Source organism: Chionomys nivalis, chromosome 14 (genome assembly GCF_950005125.1).
Source record: "Chionomys nivalis chromosome 14, mChiNiv1.1, whole genome shotgun sequence".
Classification (NCBI taxonomy): domain Eukaryota; kingdom Metazoa; phylum Chordata; class Mammalia; order Rodentia; family Cricetidae; genus Chionomys; species Chionomys nivalis.
The window spans coordinates 33,648,268-33,672,022 of record NC_080099.1 but is presented as its reverse complement, the minus strand read 5'-3'; the positions used below and the strand labels follow the sequence as shown (position 1 = coordinate 33,672,022).

Here is a 23,755-nt window from a genome sequence, read left to right as displayed (position 1 = left end):
ATCCTTAGCCTAAGTATGAACTCCAGGAGACAAGAAGGCAGGGAAATCGTGCTCTCCTGGGAACACAGGATTGGGCAAAACATGCAGTCTATGATTGGATATTTGAAAGGAGCCAAACAGTAGAAAGCGGCCCAGACAGCCTTCTTACCTCTTCAGGCTGAGCTCACTTAGGATAAACCTCCCCACTCCTAAATCTGATTTATTTGTTTATTTGGTGGATTTTTTTTCCTTTTTCTTTTTTTAAGACAGGATCTCTACATACTTCTGTCTGACTTGGAGCTCAGTGTGTAGACCAGACTGGCCTTGAACCCACAAAGATCCTCCTGCCTCTGTACTAGCAGCTGGTTTATTTATTTTTAAAGATGAAAACCTGCTGAGAGGTTAAGAACATTCTTTGTTCGTGCAGAGAGCCAGAGTTCAGTTCCCAGAACCCACTCCGGGTAGCTCAATGCCACCTGTAACTCGAGCTCCAGGGGGATCTGGCTCCTCTGGCCTCTGCCTCCACAGAACCCGGTACCTGCACTCCCTCGTGCACATACTCACTCTCACATACGTCCACATACATAACTTAAAAATAAATCTGAAAAGAATTCTTACAAAATGGACTTGAACGGAAATGGCAGGTGCAGAGGCTGTGGTATATGCCATGGCAGTCTTGTTATCCATGCTTTCTTGTCCTGGGCTGTCCGTCTGACTGTGACCAGAGTCACACACATGCAGACACCACACCAAAGGCCATGGCCTTATGAGCAAAGGTGCCAGCACAATGTTGGCAGCAGATTTCAAAGTTCAAGACGGGCTTTGATGACTCAGACCTTCAAGAAGCGAGCCCGGCGTGTGACTAGTCCATCATGAAGTGATCAGGAAACAACTTCTTTATTTTCCCTTCTCTCTCACTAAAACGATGAGGTAGTCTTTCTGGGAAATGGCTGGTGCTTGATTAAATAACCCTGTCACCACTTTCGTGTAGACAGGCCCCCAGTGACTCACAGGGTGTACCTGGGAGAGGTGACTGAGAACAGACCTCCTCAGCTTCCGGAGAGGACCTCTGTTTACACGCTCGGCCTCTTTGCTCCTTGGCTTTTATGACCTGCAACACTGGTAGGACCCAAAGGCACTGCTCTCTTTGTTGCCCATTCAGGAGACTCTGTGTTGCTGGAGAGCTTGGGTGGCCGTGAGGAGTCCCTCCCTGCCTGGTGATTTGTGCACTCGCTTGCCTTCCCAGCGGGAAGCCTCTGCTCCAGGAGCAGAGTTTGGGATTTTTCTGGGAAGCCAAAAAGGTGACTGTGTCTACTGTCTGCATCTTCTGGCCCGACAACATGTCAGTAACTGGGAAAACTTGATGTTGTAGGTGAATGTTCTTGGGTTCCATTACCAGTGTAGACCTGGGAATCTGTTTCTCCCCCACTGCTCTACCCTCCCTCCCCCCATGCTGGGAGCTCATGCATAGCAAACATAGCCTGGGAGAGCTGTTTTCATGTCTTGTTTGAGACAACTTATTTGGATAGCAGATATCTACAGGGATTTGGGTGTGTGCATGCCTCTCTCTCTCTCTCTCTCTCTCTCTCTCTCTCTCTCTCTCTCTCTCTGTGTGTGTGTGTGTGTCTGTGATTTCTGCATATGCACGTGGGAAGGGGGCACATATATATTCCTGTATGTGTATGTGGGGGCCGCAGGGACCCGTGTGCATGTCCATGTAGAGGCCAGAGGCTGATGTCAGGTGTCTTTTTCTAGCACTTTCAAGATTGGGGACAGGTTGGTTCATTGACCCTGAAGCTTACAAATTCAACTAGACTGACTCGTGAGGTCCAGGGATCAGCTGTCTCCTCCACCACACTGGGGTACCCACCTGCCCCCTAGAACTGGGATTACAGATGCATGCTGCCAAGCTGGGGGTCCAAACTCAGGTCTTCCTGCCTGCACAGCAAGTACGTTCGCCACCAAACCATCTCCTTAGCCCAGGATTATTATTTTCTGTGTACAGAGGGGCTTTAAAGGTGAATGAACATTGAAATGAATTATACACAGAGAATACATACCCATTTTTTTTTAATTATTTAACTTTATGAGCATTGGTATCAGATCTCCTGGAACTAGAGTGACAAACAGCTGTGATCTGCCTTGTGGGTGCTGGGAATTGAACCCAGGTCCTCTGGGAGAGTAGCTGATGCTCTCAACCACTGAGCCAGCTCTCCAGTCCCTGCATACCCATCTTAAGAAATAACCAAGTCGTTTTGTTTTTTCACGTCAGTCCTCACTGGATTGGAAGTGTTAAAATCAAAACTTGTAGTGGTACCCCAGAAATAAATCCTTGTTTGACGTCCATGGAAGATCACATAGGAGGATCTGTTCAGCCTCCAGTGGCTGGAAATCTGTTAGTCATGCATGATGGTAACTTTGTGGGTTTGCTGTGTGGCTGTCCTGAGCACGTTACAAGAGCTTTGTAGGTGGCTGGTCTAGGATGACGTCATTCTTTCAAGCATGGCCTGAGACTTTGAGCTGCCTAGTGACCCATTTTCCCTAACCCAGCCCTGTTGTTCTACCCTGAGGGTCTAGAACCTCCAGGAATAACCTGTCTTGCTCTCACATTTCCTCCTTGATTGTGCAATTGTAGGCAACCAGAAATAGACCGTTGATTTTTTTTTTTCCTTTGAAGCCATCCTGCTATAACTTCTGCTTTTCCCTTCCATGAATTTTGGGTTGTGTTAGTACTCAAGACATCCTTTCCTTCTACTGAATTCTGATGACTTTTAAAGTTATCATTCTAATAGGGGTTATGGAAAGATGGTTAGTAAAGGCCTCATCCTGATGACAGTACTAATCTCAGTTAATCCACTGCTTTTGCCTTCTAGCTTTAAATATTTAATTGGTTATTAACAAGGATGAAGATAGATGGATTTGAGTCTAGCCACTGTCCACTATGCTTGAGGGCCCAGATCCAGTACACCAGGCCTTCCAGCCTCGCCATTTGAGGAGTGAGCAGATGGAAGAACGGGCAGTGACTTTGGAGACAGATGGCTGGAGAGAATGAACCACCTTCTGCCTGATGCACGATATAAACACATCCTCTCCAAAATTGTCCCTTTAATCACCCTTAAAATTCTTTTCCCTTTTATGGCTCCCGTTAGCATGTGTACAGTCATGGTAGGAGTGGGCCTGTCGGAGGCTGCCAGAATACCTAGTTCTTAGTCTAAGATAAAGATACCAGAGGCTTGGCTTCTCCCGGGGCATCTCTCTATGGTTAGCAGATGGCTACCTTCCCTCTGTGTCCTGCTGTGATGTCTCTGGTGTCTGTCCCTCTTATTAGGCCAACATTCATCCTTATGGCTTCATTTAACCTTAATTATCTCTTTACTATCTCCATATACGGTCACATTGGGAATTTAGGACCTTGAAATGAAAAACTTAAGAGGGACACACTTCTATGCATAATAACCAGGTTTTATAGAAATTAAAAGGCGAGAAAATTTTTCCTTTTAAATTTATTGATTTACCCTGTAATGTGTGAGTGCGTGCATGCATGCACACTTGTGTGTCATAACACGTGTGGAAGTCAGAGGACAATTTATGGGAGTTAGTCTTTCATCACGTGGGTTCCAGGGATCAAACTCTGGTTGTCAGGCTTAGTGACAAATGCCCTTATCTGTTGAGCCATCTTACTGGCAGGAAGAAGTTGGATTTTTGTTTTTATTTTTAATTTACCTACTCGCTTAATGTATTTGGGTTCTGTCATTTCTACTGGTGACCCAAGTGTATATCTGATATATAGACTTTTTTTTCTTCAAATTTGAAAATTTTCCTTTTTTATTTTAGTTTCTTTGTGTGTGTGTGTGTGTGTGTGTGTGTGTGTGTAGTCCACAGGTTGATGCCAGGTGTCTTTGCCAATTGCTTTCTACCTTATTTTTGTAACTAGGGTCTCTCAGTGACCCTGGAACATGGTGACTCGGCTAAACTGGCAAGTCAGCCCAGGGGTTGTCCTTTCTCTCTGTCTCCCCAGTGCTGGGGGTACAGCTGGCTTCCTTATGTTTCTGAGTGGGTCCTGGGGATAGGAACTTAGGTCCTCGTGCTTGCCAACAAGGTCTTTACCAACTGAGCCATCTCTTCCGACTCATGAAGAACTTTCTATGGTATTTTTTGTGGTTGAGATCTGTTAGCAGTGGATTCTCTCGATGTGCCTGCCTGGTGCCTCTGTGTATCGTTTCCTCTGCGTATGAGGACACCAGTCAGGGTGGGAAAGGCCCAATCCCAGTAAAGCTTTGCTTTAACGGACTCAGTTCTTTAACGGTTCTGTCTTTAGATGTAGTCACACTCTGAAAGACAAGACTTCAACAGACGGATCTTGGGGAATGTCTTTTTATGATAACACTGCTATGACAAAACGCCCAACACTGGGTAATTTATAAAGAAAATAACTTAGCCAGGTGGTAGTATACACCTTTAATTCCCGCCCTCAAGGGAAAATGCAGGCAAATCCCTGAGTTTTGGGACAGCAAGGGCTACACTGAGAAACTCTGTCTCAAAAAAAAGAAAAAAGAAAAGAACTTTATTTCTCACAATTCTGAGAGCTGAGGAGCCAGACGTGAAGGCATCAGAAGTCTCTCCTAAAATGCTTTCTTGTTTATTCCCCTGAGTTCACAGCCTGCATTTATAATGTTAGTCTATGAGGCTCCTGACTCAAATCGCTGCTCCAGAGACCTCATGTCTCAGTCCCATTGCCTTAGGATTTTATGTTCAGCCCGATCATACTCATCAAGGACCTTTGGTATGCAGCTAAGGGGCATCCCAGTCATAGTGGTTTTAACAGTAAGATCACTAAATTATTTTATGTGAAGGGTAGTCTGTGATTGTCATCAGCGGCTTCAACAGTGTCATTCGTCTCCCTTCTTTCTCTTCTTTCCATAGCATGGGCAGACCGTGGTTTGTTTAGCAGTGGGCATGGCCCGCCAGCCTCATCCAGAGGCAGGTAGCAGGGAAGTGTGTGTGTGTGTTTGCGCGCACACATGCACACGCATGGGAGTGGGGGGGCACAGGGCATGATGGAGGTGGCCATGACACTGTCTCTTGTAGAGTCCTCTTCATTAGATGGGAAGGAGCTCTTTCCTGACGTTTCTCATTGTCTATAGTCACACTTTAGAGGAAGCTGAGTGACTGGACAGTGGCCATGGAGGGAGACCTCTACTCCCCAGTAATTGTGTCAACGGGAAGAAGGAAGGCTAGACACTTGGGCTGGCTAATAGCATCTGGATTAGCCTCGAGTTACCCACTAAAAGGCTGCTGAGTTAGGGCTGTTCTTGACAATAATTCTAGTCTTATTGTAATCATAACTCTTTACTGATGATGGTAATGTGATGGATATTTTTTAAAAATTCTATATATTATAAAATAAAAATTATATATATTAAAAATCATAGGTGTGTAAGGATCGCCGGTAGTAACTTTATCTTCTAGATCAGGAGCTTATTGAAATGGCATTCTTACTTTGGGGACATTGTTTTTGAAGACAGAAATACTCCTAACATTTCCAGAAACTTTTGCTACCTTGATAATCATGGCAAACATTTATCGAGTGCTGATGATGGGCCAGGTGTGCGTGCTGGCGCGTTATACAGCCATTCAGTTTCACCTTCCAAATGGAACCACAGGAAGGGACTACTGGTAATCTTCTCATCCAGATGAGGAAGGTTAACCCCCCCACACACACACCCGCAGCTTGTCCAGCTGACCGGGGGCCACACCTTGACTCAGCTGCCTCGCGCTGCTCTGACTGCCCTAGGGAATTTGCTCCTCAGAATAGCTGCTAGGAACACTCTCATTTCCTGTAACCTCTTGGCAGCCATTAGGGCTCCAGCCAGATGGTTCTACGAGTAGCTGGCCTCCATACTTTGCTCTTTTTTACACTGTGGTGTTTTCAGTTGCTGAAAGATGCTTCAAGGGTTGTGCTGAGCTGTCCACTTCACATTTCCTGGGGGGACATGTGTCTCTGCACTGCAAGAAACACTGAGCATTTAACTGCCTTTTGTGCTCCCCGCAAGGTCTTCCCCTACAAACACCCACCCAAGACTCTGGCGTCCCAAACTTGCTTTGAACTCCTGACATAGCTGAGGATGACCTTGAACTCTTGATCCTCCAGCTTCTACTTCTGGAGGACTGGGGCTGAAAACCAGGGCTAGGTCAAAAGTGTGTCAGTGGAGCGATGTCACCAGCCCAAGCAAAGTCATTTTAAATCAAGGCTGTCCTTGAGATATCTTGGAGCACATCCTTTGTTACAAGCTTCTAAGCGTGTTTTGAAATGTTATGTCAAGTTTTAGTTGCCCCTGTAAATGAAAATGAATTACCTTCAACACAGAAGCTTCACTGAAGCATAATCCTGGGAGCCTTGTTCCCATCTCCTCTGTCCAGCATTTTGTGGTCCCTTCCATCAGATGCCTACTGCACTGACATGGCTAGAGTTTCTTAAACATTTTAACCTTTTTTATAAATTGTAGACTAAAATACAAATAGCGAAAATCCACACAAAAGAAACCCATGACTTCCTAAGGTATTGTAAGGCAGGCACATGTCAGCAGTGTTAAGACAGCCCCTGGGTGTCCCAACCACACGTCCCTCTGTCCCTCCACAACAACGTTGTCCTGCTAGTGGGAAGTATTTCTTGGTGCCTCTTTTTGGCGATATCACCTAAGTGTACATTCTGATACACAGGGCTTTAGTCTTGCTAACTGGACAGGAAACATTCTTGGTGTGTCTTCTAAATATCATTAGTGAGATGATCCCCTGGCGGCCTTCCTCTCCTCAGAACTCATGAAGGGGCGGGGCTGTTTCTGCAGTCTCCTTCACTGTCATCACGATGCAGCTCCTCCCTCCCTCCTGTTTCCTACATCTGGTTCCAGTGTGATGGACTCAGGCAGGACCCCTCTGGCAAGATTCCTAGTGGTGGACTATGCTGTCCCTGGAAGGCCCCTGGGCCTCTTTTCCCACTTTCTGAAGGATGCAGCCACTGACCCACCATGTCTAGATGGATCAGTTCACTGGAACTTGTAGAGTGGGGTATTTTTCACCTCTGCATTTTTATCATATCAATTGTAGGTAGAATAATTTTATAAAATGAGACTCTTCTTTAATCATTAATTGGTTTCCTAGAGGTATAGTTCACAAAGGAACAGCTGGATAACTGCTTATGTCCGTTTTTTTTTTTTTTTTTTTTTTTTTTGATTTTTTGAGACAGGGTTTCTCCGTGGCTTTTGGTTCCTGTCCTGGAACTAGCTCTTCTAGACCAGGCTGGCCTCAAACTCACAGAGATCCGCCTGCCTCTGCCTCCCGAGTGCTGGGATTAAAGGCGTGCGCCACCACCGCCCGGCTTATGTCCGTTGTTTTACAGAATTTTTCTAGAATTAGTTTCCTATCATTCTTGGAAGGTGACAATTAGACTTTTACTATTTTAAACCCTTGTTAGTGTGTGTAAATATACTTAATGACATTCCAGCTGTTGACATTTTAAATTTTAATTTTCGTGAAGACTTGGCGACCAGGGATCCTCTTCTATTGGCTCTGGAGTCCTTCCATAATGTGTTTCCTGCCATACTAAAGTGATTCAAAGCTTGTTCTTCATGTTTCTTGCCTTGACCTGCAATGAGCCTCAGAATCTTTGGGCTTGTTTGTTTATTTTTTTCAGACCATAAAACAGTTGGGAGATGGCCCCTTTGGTGGAACAGGTATTCTTTCTAGGCATTCTCTCGGGTTCCAAACGGGAAAAGTACACACATCCACACAGAAACATAAAGACGCTTATGAAGATAAGAAACTTTTTGAGTTTCTTATTATTTCTTGATTATATATTAAATTTATATTTACACACTATGATCATTGTAGGTTTTTGCTTGTTAATTTCTTTTTCCCCCTTTAGTAGGGATCTGTGAGGGCTAAAGTTATGTTTTAAGTTTTAATTACTGTGCTTACGAGATCTATAAAACAAACATGCCCCTAACGGTAAGCCCCTCCTGCCCACGGACAGATAACTTCCTGCAATGCTGGAGGCTGTTCATGTAAGATAACAAGCCGCATGTCTTTACTTCTATAAACAAGGTGGGTTGCCCCAACTGCATGGCATGTGCTTGGTCACACGTAGGTGGGAGGTATGTAGACAGGAAGTACATCAGGATGTATGCTTGCCTCTGATTGGACGAAGGTGGGAAGTATGTGGCTTTGTGGCTTTTGTCTTTATAAGCACTAGACTAACGTAATTCATGGCCATTCTCTGGGAATCCCAGGTATGGTCCTGGCCAGTGTTCATTTTCCTGGCCAGTACTTAATAAAACTTGCATCAAATTTGACTCAAAAATTGTGGTAGTGGTCTTATTCTTGCTCAGTGGGATCAACAAATCCTGTTTTGTTTGTTTTCGTTACAGTAGAGAATATTATTTGGCATATGTCATGCTCCTTCTACCCAATTTATTTATATGATTTACTCTCCTCACTGCAGGATCATATCATATAGCCGTCACATCAAACAGTCCACCCTGTAATCTCCATCTCACTGCAGGATCATATCATATAGCCGTCACATCAAACAGTCCACCCTGTAATCTCCATCTCACTGCAGGATCATATCATATAGCCGTCACATCAGTCCACCCTGTAATCTCCATCTAGTGTTCTTTCTCTAGGCATTTTCACCAGTTCCCACACTGGAGCCTCTGGACACTCCAAAGTTAAGAATATTCTCAAGTGAACTTAATAGGAAGGACTCATAGGCATGATAGCCTCTAATTTATTGCTAACATTTTATGACTTTTGTATACAAATTAGAGTCAGTTTAGCTGGGTGTAAAATCCACAGCTCACATTCTCCTTCCTTGAGATTCTAAAGTATGTCACCCTTGTCAGAATTCCAATGATGACAATATAATTTTATTTTGCTCTCTGTGGTCCATTCTTGTAACGCTTTGGAGGGCACCAATCATGCTGTGTATCTATTTCAATCAGTCTGCTGTGTATCTAGCATTCCAGTCCCAGAATTAGTGAGCTGTTATTTTACCAAGTGCCGGCTTTATGATCAGTCCTATACTAAATAATCTCTTCTTCCTTTCAGTCCACAATAAAGTAACTCTGTGCTCTTGGTAACTACAGCACTTTTGTCTTTGAAAGCTCAGCTGAACCTTATAAAAGTGTACGCAGCTATCACTAAACACGTGTTTGTTTGTGAAGTGATGTGGACGGGTGTTGGTGGTTTTCCTTTCTTTATTAGCCTGCGAGGAACCATCCGTCCTTTTGAACTCTTTTCCTGCTGTGAGGTGAGGCTTCGCCTCAGGTGTAGCTGTGCTTACCGAGGCAGCTCATGTGTGGGTGCAGTAACCCATGGGTGGCAGGTGGTCCTCTGTACTCCGTGTTGGGCTGTCAGACTGTGTTCTTATTGTATCACACACATGTAACCTCTGATCTTTCCCCAACAGGGCTCCATGGTGAAAATCAGCATGATCCCCATGCCTTTTTCCTCTGTCCATATATTCCCTTCTCATTTCCTTTGTCTTATAGCCACATTCCCACGTCTCCAACCTGGCATTTGTAATCACTGCTGTCTCACTGGGTGCTGGGGCTGCCACCTTCTTTGATAGGCACCCTTTCCCTGTTCTTGCCTGCTTTGTTCCTTCCTTCACATATATATGAAAATGTGCCTGGTGCCCATGGAGTTAGAAGAAGGCATCAGCAGCATCAGATCCTCTGGAACCAGGGTTACAGATGGTTGTGAGATGCCATTTGGGTGCTGGGAATTGAGCTCAGGTCCCCTATAAGGACGGTCAGTGGCTCTTAACCACTGAGTTAGTTATAACCACTCTGGTCCCTGTTATTAGCATTTTAAAGGTGCAAAGACTCAGAACTTTGTTAGCCAAGGTCAAAGGGAAATCTGACATTTGAGCCCATCCTTATTAATATGTTTAGTTTGCCTGTGAAAGAGTGAGTTTGATTATGACATTTTTATACTGTAGATGGTCTCTGTATTTGCTCAGGACCCTCTCCCTCCCTGTCCCTTCCCCATGCCTGTTGCAGGAACTGTCCGCCATTGCAGGTACTCTGTCACCAACTTCATTCCGGGACACATGCAGGTGTTTGCCATTGGTCAGTAACAGATTGAGCGCAAGGGTGAACGGGTGGAGCTGTTACTCTAAGTTTAGAACTTTTGTTGCCTTTCTTTGGAGCTATTAAAAATATCTCGTCTCAACCCTGGAGCATGATGGGAGGGAGAAGAGGTATGTCAGATGGAGCTCTGTGGTTCCCAATCCACTGTCAGAAGTGCAAACTGGAGAGCGGCATGTCTCACTGGTAGCAAGTCAGCAGTACTCTCTACCCTTGCTAATTAACACCTCAGCACTGTGTGTGTGGTGTGCATGTGTGTGTGAGTGTGTAACTAATGTATCAGTTTGAGAACTTGTTAAAAGCATGTCAAGTTTCAAGGCCTCTGAAAGGGTGATTTTTTTTTTTTTTACACTGTGGTGTCTCCACATATTCTCAGAGTCCTTTAAAAAATATGCATTTGGGGCCAGCGAGATGACTCAGCAGGTAAGGGGCTTGCCACCAAAACTGCTGTTATTAACTGCTGTTAATAAGAAAGCCAAATCGCAAAAGTTGTGCCCTGACATCAGCACATGCTCCGTCCTCCACAAGTAATTAAGGTATAATTTTAAAAGCTAAGAAAATATTCATTTGGTCCCGCGTTGTGGGAAACACCTTGGACAGGCATGCAGGTGGTGGTTGTGTAACTGACTGTGTTATCTTGCTGATTTGTGTATGCACGGTCACCCGAAAGTCTACATCTAAGAAGGTAAAGCGCAGACTAAATTATCTGTGGGCCCTCCTGGCTCTGGAACCCTTAGGTTCCCTCCATGATCACAGGTGCCAGGGGAGACCAAAGCCCTTCGTAGAACCAGGATGACAGTGTCCTGGGTGCCCTGGGAAGGAAAGTTGCAGTGCCTGCCCTGGGATAGAATGGGGAATGTTACCCAAGGAGCTTGGGGTGGGAAGCCAGAATCCTGGCTCCGAGTCTTCCCAGGAGGCTCCGGGGCTGTCCAGTGTTGTCCTGGAGAGACTTTGGTGAGTAAATTATTTTTAGACTATCTGCATGATCCCTTTCCTCGCTAAGTGACTGTTCGCTCTGACATTTGCTAAATAGAGAACCCATCTGTGACAATACCAAGATGCTGATATGAGTGGCCCACAGTGGATAAAGTTTTGTTCTGAAGAAGGTTCAATACGGTTTGGTTTTTAAGACTGAGAAAGGATCTCGAGAATATCTCAGGGGTAGAGTACTCACCTCTCTGCATGAGGCCCCGTAGTCAACCCACAGAATTGCAAAATAAACAAAATAACATCTAAAACCCTTCAATGACTTCAATATGCTTGACTACTTATATCCATAAAATGGTGCTTCCTGGAGTTGAAACCCTACGCAGCCTGAGAACAAGGTTGGCCTCTGTGCTCCGATATGGAAAGATCTTTAAGACAGATTGAGTTAAAACACCAAATAATGATCTCATTATGTTTTTTAAAAGGCGTATTGTATGTTTATGAGTGCATAAGCATTTTTGAAAAGAATGAACACCGTACCATTAATAGTAGAACTGCAGCTTGGAAGGGAAGGAGGTTTAGATTTCCATTTTATTCTGTCTGTAGTGCTCCAATTTTATAATAAAAATATATTTGGCAAAGGAGAGAGTTTATATTTCAGTTGAAGTTTGGAGTCCTTCTAATACCCCCTTTGAAAAATCTGAATAAAAATTGCTTGGGAAAAGCAAAGCGACTACAAACACCTTTGCCTCTCAGCATTGGGTAATTCTCCAGTTCCACCTCCCCAGCCTGTCCTCTTTTCAAAACACAACTCTCTGGTGATTATGTTTCTTTAGCTCAGAACGGTCCATAGTTCTCCAGGATCTGCTGAAGTCCTGAAGGGTTGTGTGGTGGAGCATAGGCCTGGCCTGTGGGCTCATCATCCATCTGTGGACCAGGCATAGTGCTCATGCAAGATACACTGGAGTGCCATGAGTCTCCCCGAAACTGTGTTTGGCTTCCAGGTCTCAGTCTTTTCTCTTATAACAAGTGAGGAACGAATAGCCTGGCGGGTTCCAAACTCCTTGTACAGCCCTCAAGGCTCTGACTGCACCCCTTATCTTCTTCTGTGTGGTTACTTCCCATTCCAACCCCAAATCCCTAGCAGGTTGCCACACCCCGCTCTTCCCTGAGTGTGCAAGGGTGTACCCACGTCTTCTCTGTCCTGGACCCAGCCCAGGTGATGCCTCTCAAACTTTCTCTGAGTCCTGACGTGCTTTTGCTCTCGTCAAAGGTCCTATAACTCCTTCCAGGTCTCTACCTTTACAACATTCTTTTGTAACACAGCCTCCCTCTGGCCTCCTCAGATAGCTTTCTGGGCACAGTAAGGACCTCTTTAGTTTTTGCCTTTCTCTCATTATTGTGTCAGGGTTACCATAGCCAACATTGGACACCTTCACCCTACAGTTACAATTTGCATGTACCGTCAGAACACATAAGATCTGCTCTCTTAGGAGGGCACCATATTATTAGCCCCTAACACCACCTTGCACAGTAATAAACCTCAGAATTCTTCATCTTAGAACTCAAGGCTTGCACCATTTGACCAATCCTTCTTCATACCCTCAGCCCAGGCAACCACTGTCTACTTTCTGCTTCCATGAAGGAAGTCTTGTCAGCAGTGCGTATTAACGAGTGACATCATTTTTATGATATTTTGACTCTCATTCAAAGAATCATTTGGAAAAGTTCGATGTGAGGGCTGGAGGGATGGCTCAGTGGTTAGCAGCACTAGTTCTTGCAGAGGACCCAGGGTCTAGTTCCAGCATCCGCAGGGTGGGTACTGGGACACAAACACAAACTGGAGTTACAGAACTCCAGTTCCATGGGATCCAGTGCCCTCTTCTGACCTCTGTGGGCATTATGCGCATGATAAACAGACATATGTGTAGGCAAAGCACTTTTAAACACAGAATAAAAATAAAGTTAAAAAAAAAGAAAAAGCCTGATGCTAAAAATGAGACTGTTCCCTCGGAATCCAGTGTGATTAATAGGTTAGACCGTCTCTTTCCTCTTACAGAGTTTATACTGGAACCTTACTGAGGAATTTTTAGGCAACTAGGATCTTAGGGTGGTTCCCATGTTACCACCCTGTACTTGAATATTGTAAGGTCTTATCTAAGGAACCGAGATCTTATCTTGATAGCTAAAAAAGTAAACATATTACACCCACTATTAAGACAACTCCCAGGAAAGTAAATTTGGAAAGAAAGCACAGGGAAGCTGTGGACGCTGCATGAAGTCGTATTTCCTCTCTTGGGTCCCTTTCATCTTTGCTCGTGCTCACCTGTGAGTGACTGGAAGATTCGAGTTTCGCATGGTGACTCCACTTGAGCCTGTTTCCTACCTGGTTCCCATGCTTTCGTGCGCATGGCTCTAGTTCAAGAGGAAACTCTGAAAGTTCACTTGATGGCTGCCTTTCCTGAGAAAGAGCAGGAGACTGTAAAACAGACGCTGCCAGAGGAATGCCGTGATGTACTTTCAAAATCAGCGATCTTATCCCGATATCACTGAGATAGATGGAATAAAACCATTTGGATGACCCTTTGATATTTGTAGCACACGCAGAGAGATGAAGATCTTCCGGCCTTTATGAGCATGCTCTTTAATTAAACACACATCCTTGTGAGATTAGACAAGTTTTCGCCTAAGCAGTGGCTTTTTATTTACGAAGGTGTGTTGGTAGCAGCTGGACAGCAGCCCTTCCTTATCTGCAGGTTTGTATAACTAGCCACAAATTGTTCAGTAATAAAAATCCATGTTTCTTAACTGAACGGATAGGATAATTTACACAGACGAGTCAATCTCTAAGGACTCTTTTCAGAAGAAACTGCGTCTGCCTGGTACCTATGGCCGAAGAGGTGTGGATAACGTAAGGAAAGAATTAGGCTAACTGCCAGAGTCTCTTTGAGGTCCATGGATATAGTTTCCAAAGGGAAAGAAGGCCATTAAACTGCACCGAATTTAACAGGCACTAAATACTCTTTCTTGGACCACGTCTTGCTTTGGCCTCAGTTGAAGCTGACAAGGTTTGCACTGCATTTTGGACTAGTCACGTTGGCTCCCTTTGACCTTGAGAACCAGCTAACTTTGCTGTTCTTTTTTTTTTTTTTTTTTGGTTTTTCGAGACAGGGTTTCTCTGTGGCTTTGGAGCCTGTCCTGGAACTAGCTCTGTAGACCAGGCTAGCTTCCTTTATAGAGCAGTTTTAAAGTTTGTTTCCTTCATCTCCCACAGTCATTAATACAAAAGTCCTTTCAACTTGAATTTGCCTTATGTTTAGTAATTAGTGTGTGCTCAGTGGTCACACTTTACCACTTTTAACTTGAATGTTTTGAGAATTTCATATAGTGTAAATAACTATTTTTACACTATCCCACTCCTCCCTCTCCCTCTTCCAATTCCTCCCGTTTTCCACATCCTCTATCCCTTCTTTAATTCATTACTTGTTCTTCTATAGTTATTATTGTTACGCACACACACATACACCCATGTACAACCTCTGAATCCAATTAGTGTTTCCTGTATATATATGGATTTAGGCTGATCATTTAGGCTTGGGCAACTTATCAGAATGTCAACAAAACTGATTTTCTCTCTCTTAGTACTGCTGTCGTCCTCCAACTAGAGGTGGATTCTTGTGTACCCTTCCTTCATCCATCCTAGAATGTTGACTAGTGTGGCGTGGTTTAGGTCTCGTGCAGGAAACCCCATTGTTGAGAGTTCACGGCTGCATCATTCCTGTCGTGTCTAAAAGACCCCTACGGTCATCATCCCAGTCCTCTGACTCTTACAGGCGGCCACCCCCTCTTCCTCAATGTTCTCCAAGCCTTAGGAGTAGGCTCTTGTTATAGATGTCCCATTTAGGCCTGAGAACTCCCATGGCCACCTCCTCTCTTCATTTGACAGGTTGTGATTCTCTGTAACAGCCTCCTGCTGCCAAAAGAAGATGCGTTGGTAAGGGAGCTCCACTCATCTATGGGTATACACATAAGCATTAAGAAGGCGGTTGGACACTATATTAATTAGCAAAATGGTAGTTATGGGTTCTCCCCCAATATCAGTCCACCTCTCCAGCCATGAGTTCTTGGCTAGGCCCCTTCTATTGTGTTGGCCCTGTGTCCAATCAGACAACTGCTGGTTGCCCCCAAGATGTAGCTGCCTTTGTTGCAGCACCGGGGGTCGCTTGCCGGGCTGGTCATGACTGGGGTTCACATGTTAATAGCTAGGTAGGACTACTGATTGTCCGTCCCCTTGTGTAGCACCTTCTGAAGCTAGGAGAGCTGGCCCTCAAGGAGGAGACTTCCAGATCAGTACGAGATTTTGTCCCATGGCCCACAACTGGAGTGTGTGGTGTCTTCAGCAAGAGGTTCTAACCCTCAAGTCTGAGCAGGCAACCAAGATCAATGGAATAGTCTTTGTTGTTTTTAAAGCAAGGCATCCCTTGCCTGGCACTGGGATCAGGATTAGATAATCTGTGGTTCCTGGTGGAAACATTATCCTTCTGTGGGGGGTAACTACAACACACACACAAGCTTATAAAACAATATTTCCCTATGGTCTTTTACATCATCCTCATTCCTACTTATCCCTTCCTTCTCACTCCACTGGTTTTCAAGGTTTACTCAAAGTTACACTCAAACCTAAAGATTCAGAGTTGAGGGCCACAAACAAGAGTGAACATGTGCAGTTTTTTTCTGGCTCGGTTACCTCACTCAGTGTAATATCTCCCAGCTCCCTCCATTTACGCACTCAGTTCATGATTGTTCTCCTTATCGTGTTAGAGTCTGCCATTTCTCAGTGGGGATGACAAGGTCTTCGTGTTTATTTGTAGTTTGATTTATGAAAGGGCCCACAAATGCTTAGTTCTTTTCCCTCCTGGTTTTGTTGTTTTTATAGCCTTTAATAAGAGCTATTCAGCCTTGCTTCTCTTTTACAGCAGCCTCTGTGGGTTCTACAAAGACCTGCGTGAAGGGTATTTGTTAGACTGGAACTTAGCCCCAAGCACCAGCATTGACCTGGAATAGGGGAGGAGCAGGACCAGTCTCAGTGTGGGGGCTGCAGCCAGGGATGTGCCAGGCATGGCTCCCTTGGCCTGGCTGGAGCTACTCTCTGTGTGCTGTTGTCGGACACCTCCCCGTCCCCTTGCTCATGACCTACACTTGATGACCACATACTCACTCGCCACAGGTGACCGTGGGTGCTGCTTTTGCTTCTGGTGAGTTAGAAAAGCCTCAGTGGGAGAGTCCTGGGCCAGAGGTGCTCTGGAGCCTGTTGTCCCGGATTATCCCTCAGACCCAGGGTGAAGATCAGAGTCCACACTGCCGTCAGTTGTTGCTTCCACACAGCCAAATGTTTGCTTGTTTACTGCGATTTTTTTCACGCGCTAGGCTACCATTGATGCATATCCTCAGACTGGACCTTATTAAGTCTGAAAGTTCACACACGCAAACTCTGTTTCTCTCTTGACCCTCTCTGTCCCCCACTTTCCCACACATGGTCTCACCTCCCCCACTCTCTCTCTCAGAATCAATATAATGTCAACCCAAGGCACCATTTTACCAACTATTTCATTTATTATTTAACTCCTTTTATCGTGAGTTGATCAACTAGTAATCAGTATATAACCTTGCATATAGAGGTCATGAATTGGGGAGCAGTGCAACTGTCTGGTACTGATTTGAGGTGTCTCATAGCTTGAACTCACAGAGCTGACCAGGTCTACAAAATCCAGAGATTCTGGAGCGATTTCAAGATGGCTTCCATATATGCTGGCTTCAAGCCGGAGGTCTCATTTCTCACATTCATTTTCTGACTGACGGGCTTTTTGGAGTAAATCCCTTACATTGTAAATGAGTCTCCCTAGAGACAGTGGCCCAACATAGTTCACGTAGAAGACTCAAGAATCTGTTATAACCAAGGCCTGGGAGCCACATAGTTCTTTCCACAGTTAGCTACACAGGTGTATGGAAAGGGAAGTAAGAATCACCGGGGATGCCCTGAGGACAAGCTGATTCAGGAGGCAAAGATCAGCTGAGTGTTAAAGGACACATTGTTGAGTGCCTTGGCAGAGGAGGTGAAAAGTGAAGTTGATGGGCTGGCAGTGGCTGGGGGAGGGGAAGAATGTCCTGGAATAAGGACCAGGAGGAAAGGCCTGGGCAGCACCTGGTGTCTGTATTCGGGGCTTTTAATACAATTTGGCTGGAATGAAAACCAGCAGGATAAGAAGGGGGGGTCAGCACCTGTAAGGTCTTAAGGTGGGGAACGAGGCTCTCTCCGGAGGGTTTGATCTGGCCAGGAACCTCATCACTGCCACACTGTAGCTGGCATTTGGGTGTGAGCTTCAGGGTTGGGCGCCCCCTCTTCCTCACTATTATCTAGGTGCTCAGCTCTCATTTCTAAGTTCTGTGAGACTCTTGCCCCTGCGTTGTCCGCAGACTGCCTTGTACTGTTTAACTTCCACCTGTTTGTCTTATTATCACACGGAGATTACAGGGCCACAGGCCCTAGCCTTAACTGTTTGTGTTTCTTCTGCTGTGCTCTTAACACATTGGTGTACAGTAAACACTCGCTAGCTGGTGGATAGTATCGGCCAGTCACTCTGTGCAGATAGCCACCATTTCCAGCTTGTGGTGCATAATGCACTTAAAACATTTTTCAGAAGATTTCTGTGAGTGTAAAACATCCCGAGTTGCCAAAATATTTAGAGGAAACTAGTAAAAAAAAAATTTTTTTATTTAGCAAAAAAAAAAACAAATCAAAAAGATTTATTTTGCTTAATTCTGCTCATGCAGTCATCACCTTGTGAAAGAAGGGTGGTGTTTGTGTTTGAGTAAGGGCTGCCTTGCTCATGCGCACACAGCAAGGGAGCACCGTTTGTGTTTTTGTTTATGATGTGAGACAGGCCGTGAAAGGATCACTATCCACTCACATCACTATGGAAGCGCGTCACCAAAGTGAACATTTCACAAAGTTAGAGACTTTTGGGTTTAAGGTAGCAGGACATTTATGCTTTCTCATCGTTGCAGAACTGCCATGAAGCTAAGAATGAAATGTAGAGGTAGAGACCAGCCCTCGTGAATGTCGGGAGATTAGATACCCGTAATCCCAGTGACACAGGACTCCAAGACAGGAAGTAGACTAGACGACGAATGGTGGGTGAGGTTGTAGAGAAAGGGGCAGGGCCATAAAACGGGGATGTTCCTGGGGGTGGGGCAGGAACAGGGGACCCTCAGAATGAGTCCTCAGATTCCAGAGGCCCAAAGCTTCCTGCTGGAGTGGAAGAGGGAAAATCCCTGAGAGGAGGGACTCACAAGAATTTGTCCCTAGCAGCTCTGCCCAGGAGGGCAGCCAGGCCAGATGCAGTGAGCGAGGTCCAGGAAGGAGGTTTCTGGGTGGTGAACTTAAGAATTTAAGAATGGGAGCCCTAGAGTTCCAATCCTGGCAGCAACCAGGGAGCTGTGCATTTGGGGGCATTAACTAATGTGTTTTGGTTTTAATTCCTTGTTTATTAAATGTAAAACTGGGTCTTAGGATGCTGAGATCTACTCAGATTCTAATTATGATTCTAGTTAGAATTGTAATTCTAAAATTAGGATTTTGTTGGGCAATAGCTCCACCCCCCCTCCCCGAAATTCCACTTTTGGATATCTAATGCAGAAAAAAAATATATATCCATATAAATACTTATGAGTGTGCTCGTGTATTCACTATACGTAAGGGTCCCTGACTGGAAAAGCCCTGCTAATGAATGGAAACACAATGGAATGCGTTTATATGACACAGAATTATTGAAATGTGTGTACGTAAAGTGATAACTTACTTTGTTAGGACAGGGGAGGGAGGCAGGGGCTCAGCAGTGAGTCACACTTGCAGGTGAACCAGGTTCAGTTCCCAGCACACACATGGTGGCTCACAACCACCCACTAACTCTAATTCCTAGGGATCTAGTGCCTCCTTGTAGCCTCCCCAGGCACCAGGCATGCGCATGTGCAGGCAAAGCACTCAAGCACATAAAGTTAAATAAGTTAATCTAAAACATGTTTTAAGAGTGGTATTTATTTATTTATTTATTTATTTATTTATTTTGGTTTTTCGAGACAGGGTTTCTCTGTGGTTTTGGAGCCTGTCCTGGAACTAGCTCTTGTAGACCAGGCTGGTCTCGAACTCACAGAGATCCGCCTGCCTCTGCCTCCCAAGTGCTGGGATTAAAGGTGTGTGCCACCACCGCCTGGCCTAAGAGTGGTATTTAAAAAGCAAAACGTCGGAAGTCGAGCGATCAGTCAGACAGCATGGATACTACATTGGTTACCTCCTGAAGTGGGTGGTGGGTGTGAATAGCTCATTATATTCTTCTTTCATCTCTTTGAAATTTTGAATGCCAAAAATAGTGAGCAGTTAATATTTTAAAAACTACTTTTAAAGCGATATTTGAAATAATATGTTTCTTTATGGCACTTTCATATATGTACATTACTATATTTTAGCCATATTCATCTCTCTGCTACTCTTTCTTGTCTTACCACCAGTAGCTGGTCTACCCCTCCCTTCCAGCTAGTCGGCTTCTCACTTTTGTACAGATAAGTCTAGATTTTGCGTATGAGAGAAAGCATGCTGTATTTGTCTTTCTGAGTCTGGTTGAATTATCTTATGTAACACAATGGTCTCTAGTTCATACTATTTCTTGCGAATAACAAAGTTTTGTTCTTTATGACTGAATAAAACGTGTGTGTGTGTCCATAGTCCTGTGTGTACAAGTGTGCAAACTCATTTTTCTGCACGTGCATGTAGAGGTCAGAGGTCGGAAGTCAACATAGGGTGTCTGCCTCAAATTCCCTTCACCTTATTTTTTGAGATAGGGTCTCTCGCTGAACCTGGAGCTCACCCAGTCAGCCAGATTAGCTGGCTGGTAAGGCTCAGGAATCCTCGTCTCTGTGTCCCAGTCCTGGGGTCACTGACAGGCACTACCATACTTGGCTTTCTATGTGAGTGCTGGGAATCCAAACTCAGGTTTTCATGTTTCATGGTAGGCACTTTACCCACTGAGCCATCTTCCCTTCCCCCGAAGGTAGACTTTTGTCCCCATCTTTGTGAGAAAAGCTGAGGCAGAGAAGAACTGAATAGCTTGTCTGAGATCAACCATCTAATGGACATCAGTGCTGTGGCCAGCTGACCACAGACTGTTCTTTCATAGCTCCTGTGTTCTTGGTTTCCTGGAAACGTAATTTCCACCAAAGGCCCATTTTCCACCGTCTTCAGTTTAGCACATATGATTTACTCCCTTCATGGGCCCCGTATGAGGTCAGCAAGAAAGAGGAGGCACGGTTTCCCTGGGGGAGCTGCAGACACAGGTACTAGTGAAATGTAGTGACAACCCGCAAGGCAGAAGGTTGACACTGAAAACATTACCAGTGGCCTCCAGCTTTGATCTGAAGGTGGTGGAGACAGGTGCTACAAGTGCAGAAACTAGATTATTGGCAATGTTATTTTTTGACACATGCTGGCAAGATTGAAGTATGTATGTAGTGATCAAATCTGGTGTCTTTATCTCCCCGCCTCCCCACCTTTAGCCCCCACTGTTCTGTATCCAGGTCAGTGTCTTCATTTCTACCTTGGAGACGTACGGTACTGTTCTCCTTTCTCTATTGGGCTTATTTATTTCACTTGACACAGTGTCTTCCTTCTTCACTCATTTTGCAGAAAAGCTAGGGTTTCAGCCATCTTTATGGGTGAATTGATTTTCTTTCTGCAGAGAGTCCACATTTTCTTTACCCATCCATCTATCCAGTGATAGTCACCTCTGTTAGTTCCGTATCCATTATGAATGGTGCCACAGTTAGTATGAGCATGGTGTGTATTTCTTTGATACGGTGATTTCATTTCTTTTGGACATATAACGAGGAGTGGGATGGCTGAATCATGAGGTAGATCTGGTTTTCATTTTTGAAGAAATTTCATGTCTTCTCCATGGCAGTTCTAATAATTTACGTTTTCATGGATAGCATTTGAGAGTAACTTTCTCTCCAAATCTCTGTCAACATTTCTCATTTTTTATTTTAAGTAGTTGTCATTCTAATTAGGGTTACTTTTTCTCAGGGGTTTCCTGGAACTTTCTGTGCATCTTGACTACCCCTAGTTTGGATGGTTAGTTGTGTGTTTCAGACGCTTCAAGCTGGAGACCTCAGCATCTCCCTTACATCGGACTCCCAAGTTCTCTGTTGATCTTGTGGTGGGCTTTCACAGAATCCAGTAGGATGGACTCTTGGCTGGACTCCTGGTTTATGACTTTTGGAGAGAAGAGTCTAAAGACAAAATAAAAACACTTGACAAGTCATCAACATAGAAAAAAAAAACTGACCTAAAAGTATTAGCCTATACTTATAAGGCAGTAGAAATGCCATCTTATTTCCTAGGGTAGATGTGTATTCCAAGTGTCCCCAGCACCCCCTCTTACCTACTACAAGGTCTCATTGAACTCATTGGGGAAGGCACAGGAGAAATAAGAATCTAGGAACTACAGAAAGGTGAGATAGATGCTCCTAAGACTTTTCTAGTTCGTTCAGGAAAGAAGGTGCCACTTGCATTCTTCGGCTTCTAAGTATCTACCAACCAGTCTCAGAAACATTTTAGTTTCAATTTTCATCTTCTATCAAATGAAAGGATAGATTGACTATCCACTCCCCATCTATTTCAACTCATACAACCATTTTCTCCCCGACGTATCAGTGCAGACTGGCCAGTGCGCTGATAATTTACATTTCCATGGACAGCCTCTGCTGTGTGGAGGTCCTCTGGTTCTCAGGGGCAGCTCTCTTGCAGCTGCTCACTGGTGTTTAGTCCCTCTGCTCTCAGAAGCAACAGTTTCTTCCTAGAAGCGTGTGTGTGTGTGTGTGTGCGCGCGTGCGCGCGCGCGCGCGCGCTCTTACAGGAAAGACAGATTGCTTGAGAGCACTGGCTGGGCTTCAGTTTTTTGTTTTCTCTGCTTCCTTGTGTTCTCTGCTAGTCACTGGATGAAAGTGACAAGCAACAGTCAGCCATCAGGGAGGAGGATAGGGTGAAGAGAAAGCAGAGAATTAGGTCTGCATCTGCCAGGTCACCCGCTTCATAGCATTGGCTTTCCGTAGTTCTGTACAATCCCTTGTCCTGTAGTCTTTTGAAAAGAGAGAGAGAGAACAGAGAGATGACAGAGAGAGAGATGACAGAGACGACAGAGAGATGAGAGAGAGAGAGAGAGAGAGAGAGAGAGAGAGAGAGAGAGAGAGAGAGGAGAGAATCAAGGCCTGCCTGGAGGTCAGAGGACAACTTTTAGGTATTCTCTTCCGCCACCTTGTAGGATCTAGGGACTGAGCTCAGGTTGGCAGGGCATCACTCGAGGTCTCTATTAGCTATGCTGTTGGGCATGGGGTGGTGGTGGCAGGAGAGTGTGTGTGACATAGTCTTTTAATGGCTTTTTATGAGCTCATCTGGAGCCGCTGGCTCCCTGATCATCTTTTCATCAGGGTCAGCTGGATCAGCGCATTTGCTTCCTTTTGTAATTAACACTCACGTCTTCTAATAAAGATGACTCACTGAACAGAACCCCCAATAGCAGGGCAATGCGGCTGAGAAGAAGCAGCAGAAAGGCTTGAAAACACCCCTGGCCTTTTCCCCAGCTCTAATTTCGCATCAGTGTTTGTACTTGTCACTTTTTGCCACTCTGACCAAATAAAAACCCAAGAAAAATAACTGGAGGAAGGCAGGATTTGTTTTGGCACAGAGCTTGCGGCGGGTGGGGGGGGGGTTGCATGGAACCTCAGCTCTTTCGGTTCTGGGCTATGGTCAGGCAGGGGCAGGGGCATGTGGAAGAGCTGAACTGGTAACCTTTTTGATGGTTGGGAGGTAGAGAGATCGAGAGGCAGGATCTGGGGACAGTTTAATCTCTTCAGAAACACACCCTCAGTGACCTATTTCCCCTCTCTGGGTCTCAGGGCCTCAAAGCCCTTTCAGCCATGACCTCATCAATGGGTTGATGAAGTTAGAGTCTCAAAAGCCTGTAAGCTAGCCATGAGGTCCTTAGCACGAGCCTCCAGGAGACAGTTTTAGATTCAGTATGGAAGGATGCTTTCCATTTGAATATCTAGTCTTGGTTGGACATGTGATATTTTCTTCCATTTTAAGACTTCCGTCTTTATTCAAGCTTGAATTTTGAACTTTGGCACCACCAACCTGTCCAGTGTGCTATTCTTTTCTTGGCTCTTCTATCTTAGATAGACCCATGTTCTGTGCCCTAGCCCCATCCAGAGCAGAACCACACACCAGGAAAAGAGGAGAGCCGGCTTCCCGGACTGACTCCTCTGGGGGAGCAACTGTCCAGCCAGTGTAAACATTCCAATTCAGTTAGAGATAACTTCTCGGTTTCCCATTACCCACGCCAGTGAGGTCATGCTGAATGCGCTCCCATTAATGAGCGTTGTGTTTTATTTCAAGTGCAAGTTGCCTGGTAGAATGTGTGCAGTCTCAGAGCCAGAGGCTCGGAGCAGCTCGTGTTTCACCACGGACAGATGGATATTCATGCACCTTCCCCCCCCCCCTTCTCTAGCCCTACCTCCACACCTGCAGGGGAAGCGGAGCAGTGTGCTCTGGTATGGGCTGAGTCAGATGGATTGCTGCTCCTGCAGAACAGTAA

At 45.1% G+C, this 23,755-nt stretch overlaps 1 protein-coding gene across 2 annotated transcripts in view; it reads left to right on the top strand.

Annotated features, from left to right (window-relative positions):
* The window catches only part of Tnfaip8 (TNF alpha induced protein 8), a 116,759-nt gene that overhangs the window by 5,040 nt on the left and 87,964 nt on the right, over window positions 1-23,755 (top strand). The window contains exon 2 of one of the 2 annotated variants that reach the window (XM_057788717.1): window positions 10,190-10,240. The exons of the other annotated variant lie outside the window; for it this stretch is intronic. Within the exon in view, the coding sequence (XP_057644700.1) occupies window positions 10,222-10,240 (19 nt within the window). The 5' untranslated portion in view covers window positions 10,190-10,221. The remainder of the gene's footprint in view (window positions 1-10,189; window positions 10,241-23,755) is intronic. 2 annotated transcript variants of the gene reach the window in all.